The following is an 18,108-nucleotide window of genomic DNA, read 5'->3' on the forward strand; positions in this document are numbered from 1 at the left end:
TCATGATGTTTACATCAGGTAGAAGTAGCTTACTACATTCTGATTAAGGATTGGTATATCTTAAAGGGAGCAAAGTGCCTGCATCATAGGAATATACTCAATATTGTCACAAGTTTTAGCTAGCAAAAATAGAGAGCCAGTTCAATTTTAACGTCTTCATATTGTGAATTCAATAGAAATACAGAAGTACCCCCTGCACTTTTCATTATATTGAATTAACGATATGAAGACGTTACTCTTGCTTCACAAATTTCAAATTGCAAGCATATTTCGCAGTCTGAAGCATATGAGAAATACATTTGCCTATGAATTCTGCCTGCCGCGGCCCACACCTGGAGAATAGGTGAGAAATGTTGTCCATGGACTTGAGTTCCTGCGTTAGTATAAAGAAAATGGGGCGTAAATAGGTAGTTGTGCCGGTTTTTTAATAATGTAAATGGTTCTCACATAATTACGTGAAATTTCTAAAATTGATTTGGGGAGTCTTAGAAAATATGGCCAGAGGATACATGTTGTGGGTGCTGGCAATCTGAAGTAAAAATAGAAAATCTTGGAAATGTTGCAAAGAGAGATACGGAGAGAGAAACAGAGTGAAGGTTTCAACCTTTCATTAGCACTGCAAGGTTTTGGTAGATTGGTTTAAAAGAATTGCCCACGATTTTGCAATCGAATTGGATTCCCATCGAGTTAATATTATCAGTAATTGTGAAAGATTGGGCACGAGTTTTTTTTCCAACACAAGAAATAGGAAAATGTGTCGTCTATTTGGCCATCGAGCCTGATCCGTCATTCTGATCATGGCTGATCTTGGGCTTCAAAATCATTTTTTGGTCGTTCCCCATTTCCCTTAATTTCCTGAGAGAGGCAAAATCTGTCTCAGAGATAAATATATCCAGCGATGCAATATCCACAATCCTCTGGGCTAGAGAATTACACAGATTCGCAACATTTGGAGAAAATACATTTCTCCTTACCTCAGTCTTAAATGATCATCCCCTTAACCTGAGATGGTGACCCCATGTTGTAGAGTCCCCAACCAACTGAAACAATGTATCAGCGTCGACGCGATAAAACCCCCTTAAATTTGCATGTTTCAATGAGGTTACCTCTCATTTTTCTAAACACTAGATAATCTAAAACTAATTTACTTCGCATCTCAGCATAGGACAACCCCTTCATCCCAAGGGCAAATCTCCTGAACAGGTTCGATTCCCGGCTGGGTCACTGTCTGTGTGGAGTCTGCAAGTCCTCCCCGTGTGTGCGCGGGTTTCCTCCGGGTGCTCCGGTTTCCTCCCACAGTCCAAAGATGTGCGGGTTAGGTGGATTGGCCATGCTAAATTGCCCGTAGTGTCCTAATAAATGTAAGGTTAAGGGGGGGTTGTTGGGTTACGGGTATAGGGTGGATACGTGGGTTTGAGTAGAGTGATCATGGCTCGGCACAACATTGAGGGCCGAAGGGCCTGTTCTGTGCTGTACTGTTCTATTTGCTGTGCCGCCTCCATTGCACGTGTATTATTTCTTAAATGCAGAGACCAAAATTGCACACAGTATTTCAGATGTGGTCTCACCAAAACTCTGTACAACTGCCGGAAAAAGTATTTGTTCTGACACTCCAATCTCCAGCAATAAAAGTGACATGTCACTTGCCTTCCTAATTCCTTGCTAAATCTGGCATGCTAACGTTTTGAGTTCCTTGGACATTCACACCCAAGTTCCTTTGAACATCAGCAATTACAGGTTTTACACCTTTCGCTAAATATTATTTTCTCCTATTCTTAAAGCTTGTATCGTATCTTGAATATTAATCTACCTGATCATATGTTCGTTGCCCTTTTCATATGTAGGTATGTAGTCTTGGAAGACTACATGTGTAAATATGAGGCCAGTTATCTCGGTGGATTTACATATACTGGGGTGTATGTGCCCGTAGTTATCTGATGAAGGCCCACTGTGTATTTTCAGATCTACATCTGGATGAAACCTTGAGTAAAATTCGGAAGGTGGCAGTGCATGTTTCAGCCAATCACACCAAACCTTAGGCAGCCAACACCATTCTACGTTGCCTGGTCTGCTGCTAAAATGCTTTCCAGTTTCTAAGAAAAATTGAAACGTAGTTTTAAACCATCTTATCATTGATAAATGAGCCACAGGGAATACCTATCAACATCAGCGATTCATTGATATCTGCAAGCCAGTGACAATGGTTCTATTCATATCTGCATTTCGGCGGCACAAAGGCCATGAATATTGAATCAAAGAGAAAATGCAGGATAGTTTCTAAATTTACTGCCCGCGTTCTCTTCTAATATATAGCATGAATATGATGACGCTCATATGACTGGCGACCTATATATAATGAGAATAGGCTGAATTCAAATCCGCGATCACGTTTTGAAATTGCAACACCCAATCGCTCCGGAATTTGAATTTTATGAGTCATGCACAAAGTCAAACATAAATTACAAGGATCAAAGTTACACGACAATTACTGAATGTAACAAACAAAGAAGAATGCAATTTTGAACATGGCCAGCCTCCCTGCACAGTCGCTCAGTCATTATACATTCATTCAGAACGTGATTTTAACGGTACTTTTGACTTGTAGACTCTTAAGTTCTGTTGTGAAACTGTAGTATAATTTTGCATTCGCCAAAAGAGAACTAATTGCCCAAAATACTAAATTAAGTACCTGTTTTGATTTTTAATTGAACAACCATAAATGTAAATATGTTGCAAGTAAGAAGACGTGGTCGCTTTAAGAACTGAACTGCGTTCTGATTGGTTGAATGCAACTGTTCGCTTGGCAGCCAATCAGAGGCTAAACTGCGATTGGCGATCTGGACAACCCCCTCCATCTCCTGACATCACACCAGAGTCAGACTGGAGTGGGAGCAGCTGCGCAATGTTACACCGGCAATTTCAGCCGAAACGAGACGATTTCAACGAAACAGATAAGGTCGTTCTCGAAACACGAAGAGATCCTGCCGCACAATCAATTTTCTCGCGTTCACAAAGATTTTGAGCGGCGCCGCCTGGAGCTGAAAAATTTGGAATGATTCAGTGTGGAAATGCGATACAAAATAATTTGGTTGCTAAAATGGCAACCATTGTTCTCCTGTTTGCTTTCATGGGATCTGATTTCTGGGCAGATTCGTTACTCGATTCCTGAGGAGCTGCAACTCGGCGCCTTTGTTGGGAATATTGCAGGCGATTTGGGTTTAGATATAAAGCAGCTGTCGGCTCGCAGTTTGCGAATCGTGGACGGTGCGAGGAAACAGTATTTGGAGGTAAATTTAGACAATGGGGGTTTCTTTGTAAAGGAAAAAATAGACAGAGAAGAGCTTTGCGGGCCGAGCCTCTCCTGTGTGCTGACGTTAGAGGCTGTGATTCAGAAGCCCCTTAATCTGTACCACGTCGAAGTGGAGGTTCTGGATGTAAATGACAATGCTCCCAGATTTCCAAAGGACCAGTTTCACCTTGAAATCCCCGAGCTTGCTGGGCCTGGAGCGCGCTTCCCCCTCGAGTCTGCGCACGACCCAGATGTAGGAAGCAACTCCGTGCAAACGTACCAGCTCCTCCCGAACGAGTATTTTACGCTGGATCTCCAGACGCACAGTGGAGTGGGGAAGATTCCAGTTCTGATATTGGAAAGGCCTCTGGATAGAGAAGAACACTCAGTCCACAGATTAGTGCTAATAGCCGAGGACGGGGGATCTCCCGAAAGGTCGGGTAGTGCTCAAATCACCGTCCTGGTGCAGGATGCTAACGACAACTCCCCTATTTTTCCCCAGGCGCTTTACAAGGTCATGCTGTTAGAAAACGCTCCGAAAGGAACTTCAGTAATAAAGTTAAATGCGACTGATTTGGATGCTGGCACTAACGCAGAAATAGAGTATTCATTCAGCAGCCGGACAGCAGTCAGAGTGCCTCAGCTGTTCCGAATAAGTCTCAAAAGTGGCCAAATCACCCTTGAAGGACATTTGGACTATGAAGAAAACAATGTATTCGCCATTAGCGTGCAGGCTATTGATAAGGGTACTGCGGCAATACCCGTGTATTGTGATGTTGTGGTGGATGTTATTGACGTTAACGATAACGCCCCGGAAGTGACTTTCACATCTTTGTCCAGTCCAGTTAGTGAAGATGCGCAGCCGGGCACAGTAGTTGCTCTGATCAGCGCAGCTGACAAAGATTCGGGACAAAATGGACAAGTGGAATGTGAAATCCCAAAGAACCTTCCCTTCAAGCTTGACATATCTTTAAAAAACTATTATAGATTGCTCACGCAGTGGCTGCTGGACCGTGAAAATGTCTCTCAGTATGACGTGACTGTCACATGCAGGGACGGGGGCAATCCTCCGTTAATTTCCAATAAAACGGTGCTCGTGCAGATTTCTGATGTCAACGACAACGCCCCACGCTTCACGGAGCCTTTGTATACCGCTTATGTAATGGAGAATACTATTATCGGGACATCAATTTTTAGAGTGACAGCTTTTGATACAGATTTAAACCAGAATGCTCGATTATCCTACTCTATCCTTGTGACACAGATCCAGGGCGCTTTGACATCCTCGTATGTGCACATTGACTCGAAGAGCGGTGTCATATTTTCCCAGCAATCCTTTGATTACGAGCGCCTTAAAAACTTTCAGCTCCAAGTTCAGGTTGAAGACTCCGGGGTCCCTGCGCTAGCCAACGAAGTTTCCGTGGAATTTGTCATCCTTGATCAGAATGACCATGCCCCGGTGATTGTCCATCCATTGCCCGAGTTTGGTTCAACTGTGATGGAAACAGTGTCCCGTTTCGCTGAACCTGGATACTTAGTTGCTAAGGTATCCGCCGCCGACGCGGACACTGGCCGAAACGCTCAGCTTTCTTATCAGATTCGTCAAGCTACAGATCCTGATCTTTTTACTATTTCACCTGAAACTGGGGAAATCTGGACAATCCGTCGAATCGTGAGCAATGATAGAAAAAAACAAAGGTTGCTCATCTTGGTGAAGGATCATGGATCACCGCCCCTATCTGCTACAGTGACTATTGTCTTATCGCTTCTGGAAGGCGATTCAGAAATACGGTCTGATGCAAGTACCTTATCAGAGGATCCGGGGTTGACTCCTGACATAAGTCTTTACTTAGTCATATCTTTAGGGGTTATCTCATCGATTTTTCTAGTGGTGTTAATTATCCTGGCTGTCAAGATCCGGAAGCGCAGACATAATTTTGACGATCGCAGTTGCCATGTGGATGTGTGTTGCTGCTTTGATGGAAGGAATTCGCTGAATGGGATTCAAAAAGCCAGCCGAAACATTCAGATACCCCCTAACTATGTTGAAGTATTTGGAGGGGACCCACTTTCACAAAGTTTCCGCTATGAAACCTATTCAACTTTAAATTCGTCCCAAAGGAATGCCCCATTTCCCAAACTTTCTACCTCATCCACAGGGAAGGACTTTTACTGCAGGGAGAAAACGGGGAGAGACGAAAGCATGCTGAAAACAACATCTGCAAACAATAGGAACACGGTGAACGATGAGGTGAGGTACTGGTAATGAACAGCTCGCGGGTCCTGTCTGGATTCACAGCTAACCATTAAAATAATCTCTTCTGGATTTCTATGAAACAATAATTATTTTCCCCTTTTCTAGTCAACATGGCTAACCCCGCCTCCGAAATTCATTTCACAACACACTAAATGTGTTGTACGGTTAATAACTGCAACGTTTCCGATTCTTAATTCTATCCTTCCCCACTTCACTCCGACGTTCATACTGTATTACTGCGCCATCGCGTTGTTAAGCTTAAAATCCAACCAGAAACTACAAAGTAGCAACATGCAGAGGTCAGGATGGCATTCCTGCCGGAATCTACTTATTGATCCTCGGCTAAGTCGATTATTTGTGTAAATGCCCATCATAATATGTGGCAGAATTTGTGAATAGATATTACTAATTGATGCATTAACAGCTTGTTCTAAGCAATGAAGTATGGCCACGGGAGATACATTAAACGTTTGAACTGCCATAATTTACATTAGCTTATTATATTTGTTATCGCATATATCCTCTGCCAGCTCGCATGCAGCACAGTGTTGTGGAGCACAAAGCTACAGTCATACTGCGGACACTGATTTGTAACATGCGCCAAATTATAGGGATGAGTAGACAGCGGATGCGTGGTCAAAACCATGCTTTCCTTTCTGCGACATTTGAACTCAGTATGGATGTGTACATACCTCTACATTACTCAATGACATGTGGCTAACAATTGGTTCAATGTCAATATTAGCAGAGAGCAGAACAGCAACCAACCGTGGGGTAACAGTAAAAAATAAGGTGCGTAACTAAATTGGGGAGGCCCCTATTACAGTTTCTTTGCAACCCCATCAAAATAGCAGTGCATTGACGTGAGACAACCGCCTAATAGGTCGAGAGGCTTGTTACCGGATGGATGTTTTGTGGAATGTATTGTCATTTCAGTCTGCGCACAAAATCCCAAAATTGCAACATTTCAATGTACACCAGTCGTGCGTCAGCGCAACTTTGGAGAACGGTCAGTTTTGCAAGTGGCGCCATAACGGCCTACCAAGGAAGTGTGCTGAGTTTGCCATAAACTACTTTAAAACCGCTTTGAATCTGACCAACAACACATGAAAACTCTGATAACAAAACACTGATTACCACTGGTGAGCGGCTGCGGTGCACACCAAAATAGATCAGAAAGGCAGGGATCATTGGGCTACACGCGCGAAATTCTGATCAACTGCATTAATGGCCATTTCAGAATCAGTTCATTTTATTCCCCTCAGTGCCAACCGAAAATCGGTGGCTTTGCCAGATTTCTTCCAACTGGGCGTTGGAAACGATTGGAAGGATATGCCTCTCCATCCATAAACGCATGTGAAATCTCACTGATTCTGCAGAAAGTGCACAGGAGACCACAGTCCATCTCCAATCAAACCCCACAGCACAACGCTCGTTCTTGCTGCAGTAGAAATCGGTAGTTGTAAGATGTGGCCACGATTGAACGGGCAGGACGGTAGAGTTGAGGCCAGGATGGGATCAGCCATCATCGTGTGGGCTCGGGAGGCTAAATTGCCTACTCCCGCTCCTCGGTCATCTGTATTAGGGAGGAGATGCTATGGCTGATTTCGCAATCTACCTCTTGGTCTGTAACATTGTGAGTAGCCAACGAGGAACATATCAGCCACGATAGAATAGCAGAGCAGACATGATTGGCCGAATGGTCTAATTCTGCGATGGTATAATGCTATCTAATTACACTGAGCTCGATTAAAACTCACGAGCAAGGTGAAAAGGATTTTGTGCAAATGTATTATACGAGCCGAACCTCCACGGTTTGAGGGTTTTTTCAGCACATGTAGAATCGACAACAGATAGTTTGTCAAAAATACGGTAATATGAACAATTAAAATAGGACTTTGGAAGTTTAGTTGGATTGTTCTAACACATTACAATCTCTTTGATATTTTTTCATATTTTGTTAAATTCCATAGAACATCCAGAATCAGAGCATCGAGGAAACTAAGAAAATAATTGTTGTTTTGATATTCTATAAAGAATTAATGTATTGTTCTGGTCACATCAGGTGCCGAAGTTGGAAAAAACCGAAGAAACGTTTGTTGGAAGCAAACATCTAAAACCAGGGAACAAAGTCACAGGGTAGTAGTCATGTGTGACTTCAACTTCCCAAACATTGAGTGGAAACTCAAATTGAGTGGAAACTTAAACTCAAACTATTTGAGTGGATCAAATAGTTTGGATGGGGTGGTGTTTGTGCAATGTGTCCAGGAAGCTTTTCTAACACAGTATGTAGATTGTCCGACCAGAGGGGAGGCCATATTGGATTTGGTACTTGGTAATGAACCAGGGCAGGTGATAGATTTGTTAGTGGGGGAGCATTTTGGAGGTAGTGACCACAATTCTGTCACTTTCACTTTAGTAATGGAGAGGGATAGGTGCGTGCAACAGGGTAAGGTTTACAATTGGGGGAAGGGTAAATACAATGCTGTCAGACAAGAATTGAAGTGCATAAGTTGGGAACATAGGCTGTCAGGGAAGGACACAAGTGAAATGTGGAACTTGTTCAAGTAACAGATACTGCGTGTCCTTGATATACATGTCCCTGTCAGGCAGGGAAGAGATGGTCGAGTGAGAGAATCATGGTTGACAAGAGAGGGTGAATGTCTTGTTAAGAGGAAGAAGGAGACTTATGTAAGGCTGAGGAAACAAGGTTCAGACAGGGCGCTGGGGTGATACAAGATAGCCAGGAGGGAACAGAAGAAAGGGATTAGGAGAACTAAGAGAGGGCATGAAAAATCTTTGGCGGGTAGGATCAAGGAAAACCCCAAGGCCTTTTACACACATGTTAGAAATGTGAGAATGACTAGAGCGAGGGTGGGTCCGATCAAGGACACTAGCGGGAGATTGTGTATTGAGTCCGAAGAGATAGCGGAGGTCTCGAACGAGTACTTTACTTCAGTGTTTACGAATTAGAGGGGCCATATTGTTGGAGAGGACGGTGTGAAACAGACTGGTAAGCTCGAGGAGATACTTGTTAGGAAGGAAGATGTGTTGGGCGTTTTGAAAAACTTGAGGATAGAGCAGTCCCCGGGCCTGACGGGATATATCCAAGGATTTTATGGGAGGCAGGAAATGAAATTGCAGAGCGGTTGGCAATGATCTTTTCGTCTTCACTGTCAACAGGGGTTGTACCAGGGGATTGGAGAGTGGTGAATGTTGTGCCCCTGTTCAAAAAAGGGAATAGGGATAACCCTGGGAATTACAGGCCAGTTAGTGTTATTTCGGTGGTAGGCAAAGTAATGGAAAGGGTCCTGAGGGATCGGATTTCTGAGCATCTGGAAAGACACTGCTTGATTAGGGATAGTCAGCACGGATTTGTGAGGGGTAGGTCTTGCCTTACAAGTCTTATTAACTTCTTTGAGGAGGTGAACTAGCATGTGGATGAAGGTAAAGCAGTGGATGTAGTATACATGGAGTATAGTAAGGCATTTGATATGGTTCCCCATGGTAGGCTTATGCAGAAAGTAAGGAGGCATGGGATAGTGGGAAATTTGGCCAGTTGGATAACGAACTGGCTAACTGATAGAAATCAGAGAGTGGTGGTGGATGGCAAATATTCAGCCTGGAGCCCAGTTACCAGTAGTGTGCCGCAGGGATCAGTTCTGGGTCCTCTGCTGTTTGTGATTTTCATTAATGACTTGGGTGAGGGAGTTGAATGGTGGGTCATTAAATTTGCTGATGATACGCAGATTGGTGGAGCTGTGGATAGTGAGGAGGGCTGTTGTCGGCTGCAAAGAGACGTAGATAGGATGCAGAGCTGGGCTGAGAAGTGGCAGATGGAGTTTAACCCTGACAAGTGTGAGGTTGTCCATTTTGGAAGGACAAATATGAATGCGGAATACAGGGTTAATGGTCGGGTTCTTGGCAACGTAGAGGAGCAGAGAGATCTTGGGTCTATGTTCATAGGTCTTTGAAAGTTGCCACAAGTGGATAGAGCTGTGAAGAAGGCCTAGGGTGTGCTAGCGTTCATTAGCAGAGGGATTGAATTTAAGAGCCGTGAGGTGATGATGCAGCTGTACAAAACCTTGGTGAGGCCACATTTGGAGTACTGTGTGCAGTTCTGGTCAGTTCATTTTAGGAATGATGTGGAAGCTTTGGAAAAGGTGCAAAGGTGATTTACCAGGATGTTGCCTGGAATGGAGAGTAGGTCTTACGAAGAAAGGTTGAGGGTGCTAAGCCTTTTCTCATTAGTACGGAGAAGGATGAAGGGCGACTTGATAGAGGTTTATAAGATAATCAGGGGAATAGATAGAGTAGACAGTCAGAGACTTTGTCCCCGGGTGGAACAAACCATTACAAGGGGACATAAATTTAAGGTAAATGGTGGAAGATATAGGGGGGATGTCAGAGGTAGGTTCTTTACCCAGAGAGAAGTGGGGGCATGGAATGCTCTGCCTGTGGAAGTAGTTGAGTAGGAAAATGTTAGAGACCTACAAGCGGCTATTGGATAGATACATGGTTTATGGTAGAATAATGGAGAGTAGATTAATTTGTTCTGAAGGGCAGCACGGTAGTATTGTGGACAGCACAATTTCTTCACAGCTCCAGGGTCCCAGGTTCGATTTCGGCTTGGGTCACTGCCTGTGTGGAGTCTGCACATCCTCCCTGTGTGTGCGTGGGTTTCCACCCGGTGCTCCGGTTTCCTCCCACATTCCAAAGATGTGCAGGGTGGGTGGATTTGCCATGATAAATTGCCCTTAGTGTCCAAAATTCTATGATCTATGATTAACTTGGGACAAAAGTTCGGCCCAACATCGTGGGCCGAAGGGCCTGTTCTATGCTGTATTTCTCTATGTTCTATATTCTAAAGGTATCCTAATAATGTTTTAGAATTAATCAGCTTCGTAAATACATTGGGATTATTTGAGAGCCAACTGAATTTAAGTAATTTAACTTGGATTTTCAGTGAGAATTTGACCGACCACAAATGGGATAGAGAGTGGGATTTAAGGCTCATGGAAGAACTTGCGTATTATCCGGGCGGAATGAGAAGTGGCTTAGTAATGTGAGAGTAAATCCAGTGCTAACTGTTCCTCAAGGAGTTTGCTTTGATTTCCACTGTACCCCATGTTTCAGATTTGCATGTACAAGATCTAGTACTGTTCTCCATGCCAACTGTATACGGCAGGTAGTGAGATGAACTGAACTTATTTTCAGTCAGATATGCACCAATCTAACAAATCGATTTGAAATATGCAAGATATGAAACAATATAAGAATATACATAGAATAACATATGGCAGGCCTATAAATCACCAGGGCCAGATAATCTACATCCTAGAGTGCTTAAAGAAATGGCCTGAGAAATAGTGGATGCATCGGTGATCATCTTCCAAGATTCTACAGACTCTTGTGCAGTTCATACAGATTGTAGTGTAACTAATATAACCCAAGTATTTATGAAGGGAGCGAGGGAGAAAACAGGGAATTGTCGGCCTGTAAGTCTGACATCGGTAGTGGGATAATTCTACATCCATTATCAAAGATTTTATAGAAGATCACTTGGAAAACAGTGGCAGGGTGGGATAGAGTCAGTGTGGATTCATGCTTGCCAAATCTACTGGAATAATTTGACGATGTAAATAATAGGGAAGCCAATGGATTGTGGTTTGCATGGACTTTCAAAAGGCTTTCAACAGAGTCCCACATAAGTGGTTAGTGTGCAAAAGTAAAGCGTGTGGGATGAGGGGTACTGTATTGAGAGAAATAGAAAATTGTTGGCAGGAAGGAAACAAGGACAAAGAACAAATAGATATTTTTCCAGGCAATGACTAGTGGGGCACTGTAGAGACCGCTTAAGGGACCCCAGCTATTCAGAATATATGTTAATGATTGAGAATAGGGGAACGTAATGTAGGTGACACATGGCTGGGTGAGAGGCTGAGTAGTGAGGAGGATGAGGAGATCCTTCAGTGTGGCTTGGACAATTTAAATGATGGAAAATGAACGGCAGATGCAATATACTTTGCATTAATGTGAGGTTATCCACTTTGGTAACAAGAACGGGACGGCGGATTATTATCTGAATGGCCATAAATTAGGAGGGGAGGGCAGCATGGTGGCTCAGTGGAGAGCACTGGTGCCTCACAGCGCCGAAGTCCCAGGTTCGATTCCCGGCTGGGTCACTGTCTGTGTGGAGTCTGCACATCCTCCCCGTGTGTGCGTGGGTTTCCTCCGGGTGCTCCGGTTTCCTCCCACAGTCCAAAGATGTGCGGGTTAGGTGGATTGGCCATGCTAAATTGCCCGTAGTGTAAGGTTAATGCGGGGATTGTTGGGATACGGGTTACGTGGGTTTAAGTAGGGTGATCATTGCTCGGCACAACATCGAGGGCTGAAGGGCCTGTTCTGTGCTGTACTGTTCTATGTTCTATGTTCTATGTTCGATCCCGGCTCTGGGTCTCTGTCTGTGGGGATTTGCACATTCTCTCCGTGTTTGCGTGGGTTTCGCCCCCACAGCCCAAAGATGTGCAGGGTAGGTGGATTGGCCTCGCTAAATTCCCACTTAATTGTAAAAAAATAATTGGATGCTCTTACGTAAAAAAAAATAGGAGGGGGGATGGGCAGCGAGAACTAGTGTCCACGTACACCAGTCCTTGAAGGTAGGCATGCAGATGTAGCAAGTGGTAAAGAAGGCATTTGGTATGCTGGTCTTCATATCGAGATCATTCGAGTACAGGAGCCGGAATGACTTCCTACAGTCAAAAAGTGCCTTGTTGAGGCGCCACCTGGAATACTGTGTGCAGTTCTGGGCTCTGTATCTGAGGAAAGGTGCGTGCTATAGAAGGAGTGCAGAGAACGTTTACCAGGCTGTTTCCTGGGATGACAGGACTGACGTTGGATGAGAGACTGTGTCGGTTAGGATTGTATTCGCTGGAATTCAGAAGAATGAGGAATGGCCTCATAGAAACCTCGAAGATTCTAACAGGACTGGACAGGGTAGATGCAAGAAGGATGTTCCATATGGTGGAGGTGTGCAGAACCAGGGGTCACAGTCTGTGGATATGCGGTAGACCATTTAGGACTGAGATGAGGAGAAATTCCTTCGCCCAGAGAATGGCCCACCTGCAGAATTCGCTACCTCAGAAAACAATTCATAGGAAAACATTGTGTTTTCAAGAAGCAGTTATATATAGCACTTGATGCGAATGGCGTCGAAGGATGTGGGGGAAGGTGGGATTAGGCTACTGAGTTGCATGATCAGCTATGATCATAATGAATGGATGAGCAGGCTCGAAGGGCCGAATGGACTCCTCCTGCATCTATTTTCTTTGTTTCTACGTAACCCTGTGCACAACAAGAAAACCTTACATAACAGGATGATCACCGATCATGCCCTGAAATCATCTCAACAGCATCAAAGAGTGAGGAGGAAGGCAAATTGAGATTGCAGAGATGTCTTTAAGGGACTGGTTAGACTATTGTCTAACTAGTTCTGGTGTCTAGTTTACGGGTTTGACCACTCTTTCTCAAAAACCTTGATGTAAGTTTTAAAGAGAAATTAATGGGCCAAATGGTGATTCGGGAACATCGGGAATTAAAGTTTGAGGAAGAAGTTCAGGAGACTGAATTTTCACTTAAGAGAACATTAATGTTACTGCATCCGAAAGTTTATTGCTGTTGAGAGCAGCAGACAAAATTGAAAATCACAAGCTGTTTAACGTGGGTCTGTGTATAAGTTTGGAAAGTGGAAAGATACAATTCTCAATATTCGAGCATGGTGAGAGCTTGGAAAAGAGAGTATTTTCATAATGTAGTGGACGTGTGGTGTCAAAGCCATAGAGACAGCACAGATAGAAGTCTTTCAGCCCATCCTGTCTACACCTGCCATCTAGCTCCTATCTATTCTAATGGCATTTTCTAGCTCTTGGTCTACAGCCTTGTATGCTGTGGCAGTTGCAGTGCTTATCGAAATGCTTGTTAAATATTGTGAGGGTTCCCACCTATACTAGTCTTTTAGGCAGTGAGTTCCACATTCCCATCACACCGTGGGTGAACATGTTTTTCCTCAAATGCCCCCCCCCCCCCCCCCCCCCCCCCCCCCCCCCCCGGAAATATCCTGCCCTTTTGGTTAATGCTATGCCATCCGGTATTGACCCCGCTCCCAAGGAGAACGGCGTACTCCTCCCTATCCTACCTCTCTCCCTCATAATTTTGAATACATCATTCAGTTGTCTCTATTCTAAGGAAAACAACCGCAGCCGAACCAGACTCTCTCCAGAAAAAGCAAATGATTTGAGGTGAAACGATACATTTATAAAGCAACTGGGTGTAACTTCGCTTGGATGTCATGTGTAGGGTTGCCTAAATCTTTATCAAATAATCAAAGTTTTCAGGAGCACATTCGGCCATCGAGTCCACACCGGCCCTCCAAAAGAGCACCCTACCGAGCCCAATCCCCCACCTCATCCCCATAAACCCAGCTAAACTTTGGACATAAGGGGCAATTTCGCGTGGCCAATCCACCTAACGTGCACATATTTGGATTGCGGGAGGAAACCAGAGCAGTGGAGGAAATTCACGCAGACGCGGGGAGAATTGAACCCAGGTACCAGGCACTGTGACAGCAGTGCTAACCACTGTGCCACCGTGCCGCCAAGGTATCAATTCGTTGCTTCCATTTGAGAGTTGGGTACTGATTTAGTCGATTTCAAGGAGAAATTACAGGTCGGCATTACAAAACCATGATGGAGTATCATAAACGGACGATCAGCGGATTCCAATAGATCGTCCTAAATGATATGGGTGATTTAAAGTAAAAATCGAATACGTTTCTTCATGAATGATCTGTGAGATATTCAGTGCAGTTTTCATCCGGGGATAAGTTTCAAAGGAGAAAGAAAAGTTTGCAATAGTGAAAGAAAAGCGAAATTCAGTTTTTAGTTGCACAACAATAAATAAAAATATTTTGAGCAGGTTTGAGGCGTCTCAGCTTTAAGAAACCTAGAGCACTGTGATTGGTTGTAATTTCGAATGCTCGTGTTCACCAATCAGATACCGAAATGCGGCTGGGGATCTGGACTGCCCCCTTCACAAAGCAGACACCATCGCGTACATCAGACTCAGTGTAAAATTGGATAGCGAGCGGCTCGGTAAGGGATTTGTGTCCGAATCCAGCGGCAATTTAATACATGAAAATTAAAATTGAATAAACCGACAGAATCGTAAACTGTGAAGGTATTTTAAATGCTGTAGTTGTTCGAGATTTTGTTTTAACTTTTTGAAGGATATGAATGGTACCGCGTCAGACTAAAAACAAATTGGAATGCTTTACGCTGGAAATGAGATATAAAATATATTGGTTGCTAAAATGCCAATTATTTTATTGTGCGTTTTCGTGGAATCTGGTTTATGGGCAGATTCGTTACTCGATTCCTGAAGAACTGCAACTGGGCGCCTTTGTTGGGAATATCGCCGCCGATTTGGGTTTAGATATAAAGCAGCTCTCGGCTCGCAGTTTACAAATTGCGCCAGGGCCCAGGAACCAATATGTGGATGTAAATTTGAACAATGGGATTTTTGTCGTAAAGGAAAGGATTGACAGAGAACAGCTCTGTGGGCGCAGTCTGACTTGTGTGCTATCACTGGATGTTATGCTTGAAAACCCCCTCAGTCTGCACCAGGTTTCGGTGGAGATTCTCGATGTGAATGACAATGCTCCCAATTTTGCAAAGAGGCAGCTCCGCCTTGAAATCTCAGAGCTTTCTGCACCAGGAGCGCGTTTTCCCCTCGAGTCCGCGCACGATCCTGACATTGGACAAAATTCCTTGCAAACCTATGACCTCCTTCCCAACAAGTATTTTATTCTCGACGTACAAATACGCAGCCGAAAGGGAAAATTGCCGGTATTGGTGTTGGAAAAGTCTTTAGATCGAGAAACACAATCAACCTACACATTAACTCTAACAGCCAAAGATGGCGGCACCCCTGTCAGATCAGGTACAGTTTATGTTATAATCATAGTAAAGGATGCAAACGATCACGCCCCTGTTTTTTCTCAGTCAGTTTATAGAACCAGTCTGATGGAAAATGCATCTCGAGGAACTCTGATAATCACATTAAATGCCACTGACTTAGACGATGGACCCAATGGGGAAATAGTTTATTCTTTCAGCAGTCATAGTTCTGCTAGAGCTCGACAGCTGTTTAGCGTGGATTCGAAAACAGGTGAGATCAGGGTGAAAGGGAATTTAGATTATGAGGAAAGCAGCGCCTTTGAGATTAACATACAAGCAATGGACAAGGGTTCAGACGCAATGTCCGGACACTGCGATGTTTTGGTGGATATTATTGATGTGAATGATAACGCACCTGAGGTGACGGTGAGGACTTTGTCCAGTACAGTTTCAGAAGATGCTCCAGTTGGAACTGTAGTCGCTCTGTTCAGTGCAGCTGATAAAGATTCGGGGCAAAATGGGGATATTCAATGTCAAGTTTCAAAAAACATGCCCTTTAAACTAGATTCTTCCATGAAGAACTATTATAGATTGCTTATCCAGCATCTACTGGATCGTGAAGATACCTCCAGGTATGATGTCACTATAACATGCACGGATGCAGGAAATCCTCCCCTCACCAGCAAGAAAATAATTCGGGTAGAGGTTTCAGACATAAATGATAATGTGCCAAAGTTTACACAGCATATGCACACAGCAAATGTGATGGAGAATAATGCTATCGGGACATCCATATTCTCCTTGTCAGCTTTTGACGCAGATGTCGGACAAAACGCACGTCTAAAATATTCTATTCTGGAGTCACAAGATCAGAACGTTTCCGTACCGGCCTACGTTACTATTAACTCCGAGACTGGGGTCATATATTCTCAGAAGGCTTTTGACTACGAGCTATTGAAGGCATTTCATTTCCAAGCTCAGGTCATGGACTCTGGGACCCCACCACTCGCCAGTAATGTTTCAGTGAATGTTATTGTCCTTGATCAGAATGACAATGTTCCAATGATCGTGCACCCATTGGCCGAGTATGGTTTGACGGTAACAGAGACAATATCCAGGTTTGCTGAGCCAGGCTACTTGGTTGCTAAGGTATCGGCCACTGATGCTGACGCCGGTCAGAACGCTCGCCTTTCTTATTCCATTTTTCAAGCTACCCAGCATAACCTTTTTACTATTTCATTAGATACTGGGGAAATTTGGACTATCCGTCGCATTGAGAATGAAGATGCCTCCAAACAAAGGCTGGTGATTGCGGTGGAAGATAATGGAACACCATCACTTTCTGCCACTGTGACCATTATCTTAACTGTGGTCGGCACTGAGGCTGAATTACTCTCTGATGTGAACATTTTATCAGAAACTCCTGTTTTCACACCGGATCTGAGCATTTCCTTAGTCATAGTCCTGGGGATCAGTTCTGCCATTTTTCTGGTAATTCTGATTGTCCTCGCTGCAAAGGTTAATCGAAGCAGAAGTGATTTGGGTGGTCAGCATTGTTCCTTGCATGTCTGCTGCTGCTTTGGAGCAAGACGTTCTATGAATGGTATTCAAAAGGCCAGTAGAAATCTTGAGATTCCACCGAACTATGTTGAGGTATTCGGGGGTGATCCACTTTCTCAGAGCTTCCGCTACGAATCATGTTCAACATTGCAGTCAACAAAGAGAGACTTCAAAACGCCAAACGCATGTGGGCCTTCTCCAACCAAGTGCAAGATACAGAATATGTCTACTGGGAAAGACATTTCAGTGTTGATGAACTATGAAAAGTACAGCAACATCATAAGCAATGAGGTGAGGTGGTGGCAACCAAAATAAGTCTCACATATTAGTTTTTAAGTCTTGGATGTCTAAGGGAATACGTAAAACATTGAAAGAAGGGACGGACAGAACTAATACCCTGACTTTGAAATTTTTAGCTGTCTGTGCTCTATCATGTCACCACTACCCCGTAATATAGCTATGTAATTATGTCTCCCACGATGTTATTCTGCTCTGTCCTCATTATAGGTAATTCAGGTGCATTGTCCAACTGAGTGCAACAGTTGGCCGAGAAGGGCAACAATCTTTTAAACCTACTGCGTTTTATTTAAATGCTTAAAACGGCGGACCATTGTCCCACGCTTGCTAAATATTTCCATTTGAATGAATTGGTGGGGAATTCATAGAGTGTATGTAACTATGAAGGTACAGACCACTTTATATCGTAGCAGTCTTGGACTTCCAGTGAGATTGTTTAAATGTGATTTTTGCTGAACGTGATCTCAGATCGAAAGCTCGGAAAACTGAAGAGCAGCTGCTTTCTCAGTTTCAGATAATCTTAAAAGGGACATCTTGCCTTGTATGATTGGGCTTCTTCCAATTTTCAAGATAACTGAGATCTCTTCGGCTCAATTATTTAAAATGATGAATTCTGAAGCCATTCAGCATCGGCAGGGTTTCCGTGGCCTTTTGTGATCTACACTCGCCAGCTAGGGATCAAAGAGCGTATTTACTCATTGAATAGGAGGACACGGCTGAGGTATTACCTGAATACTATGCTCCTATTTTTT

At 43.8% G+C, this 18,108-nt stretch overlaps 1 protein-coding gene across 9 annotated transcripts in view; it reads left to right on the plus strand.

Moving 5' to 3' along the window:
- The window catches only part of LOC119965489 (protocadherin-10-like), a 631,779-nt gene that overhangs the window by 355,474 nt on the left and 258,197 nt on the right, over positions 1-18,108 (plus strand). Inside the window, exon 1 of one of the 9 annotated variants that reach the window (XM_038796313.1) lies at positions 2,866-5,540. The exons of 7 other annotated variants lie outside the window; for them this stretch is intronic. In XM_038796313.1, coding sequence (XP_038652241.1) covers positions 3,069-5,540 — 2,472 coding nt within the window. In that variant the 5' untranslated portion in view covers positions 2,866-3,068. Of the gene's footprint in view, positions 1-2,865; positions 5,541-14,675; positions 17,351-18,108 lie in introns of those variants that run through there. One more of the 9 variants, XM_038796311.1, reaches the window with a different exon arrangement.

This window comes from Scyliorhinus canicula, chromosome 4, assembly GCF_902713615.1.
Source record: "Scyliorhinus canicula chromosome 4, sScyCan1.1, whole genome shotgun sequence".
Classification (NCBI taxonomy): domain Eukaryota; kingdom Metazoa; phylum Chordata; class Chondrichthyes; order Carcharhiniformes; family Scyliorhinidae; genus Scyliorhinus; species Scyliorhinus canicula.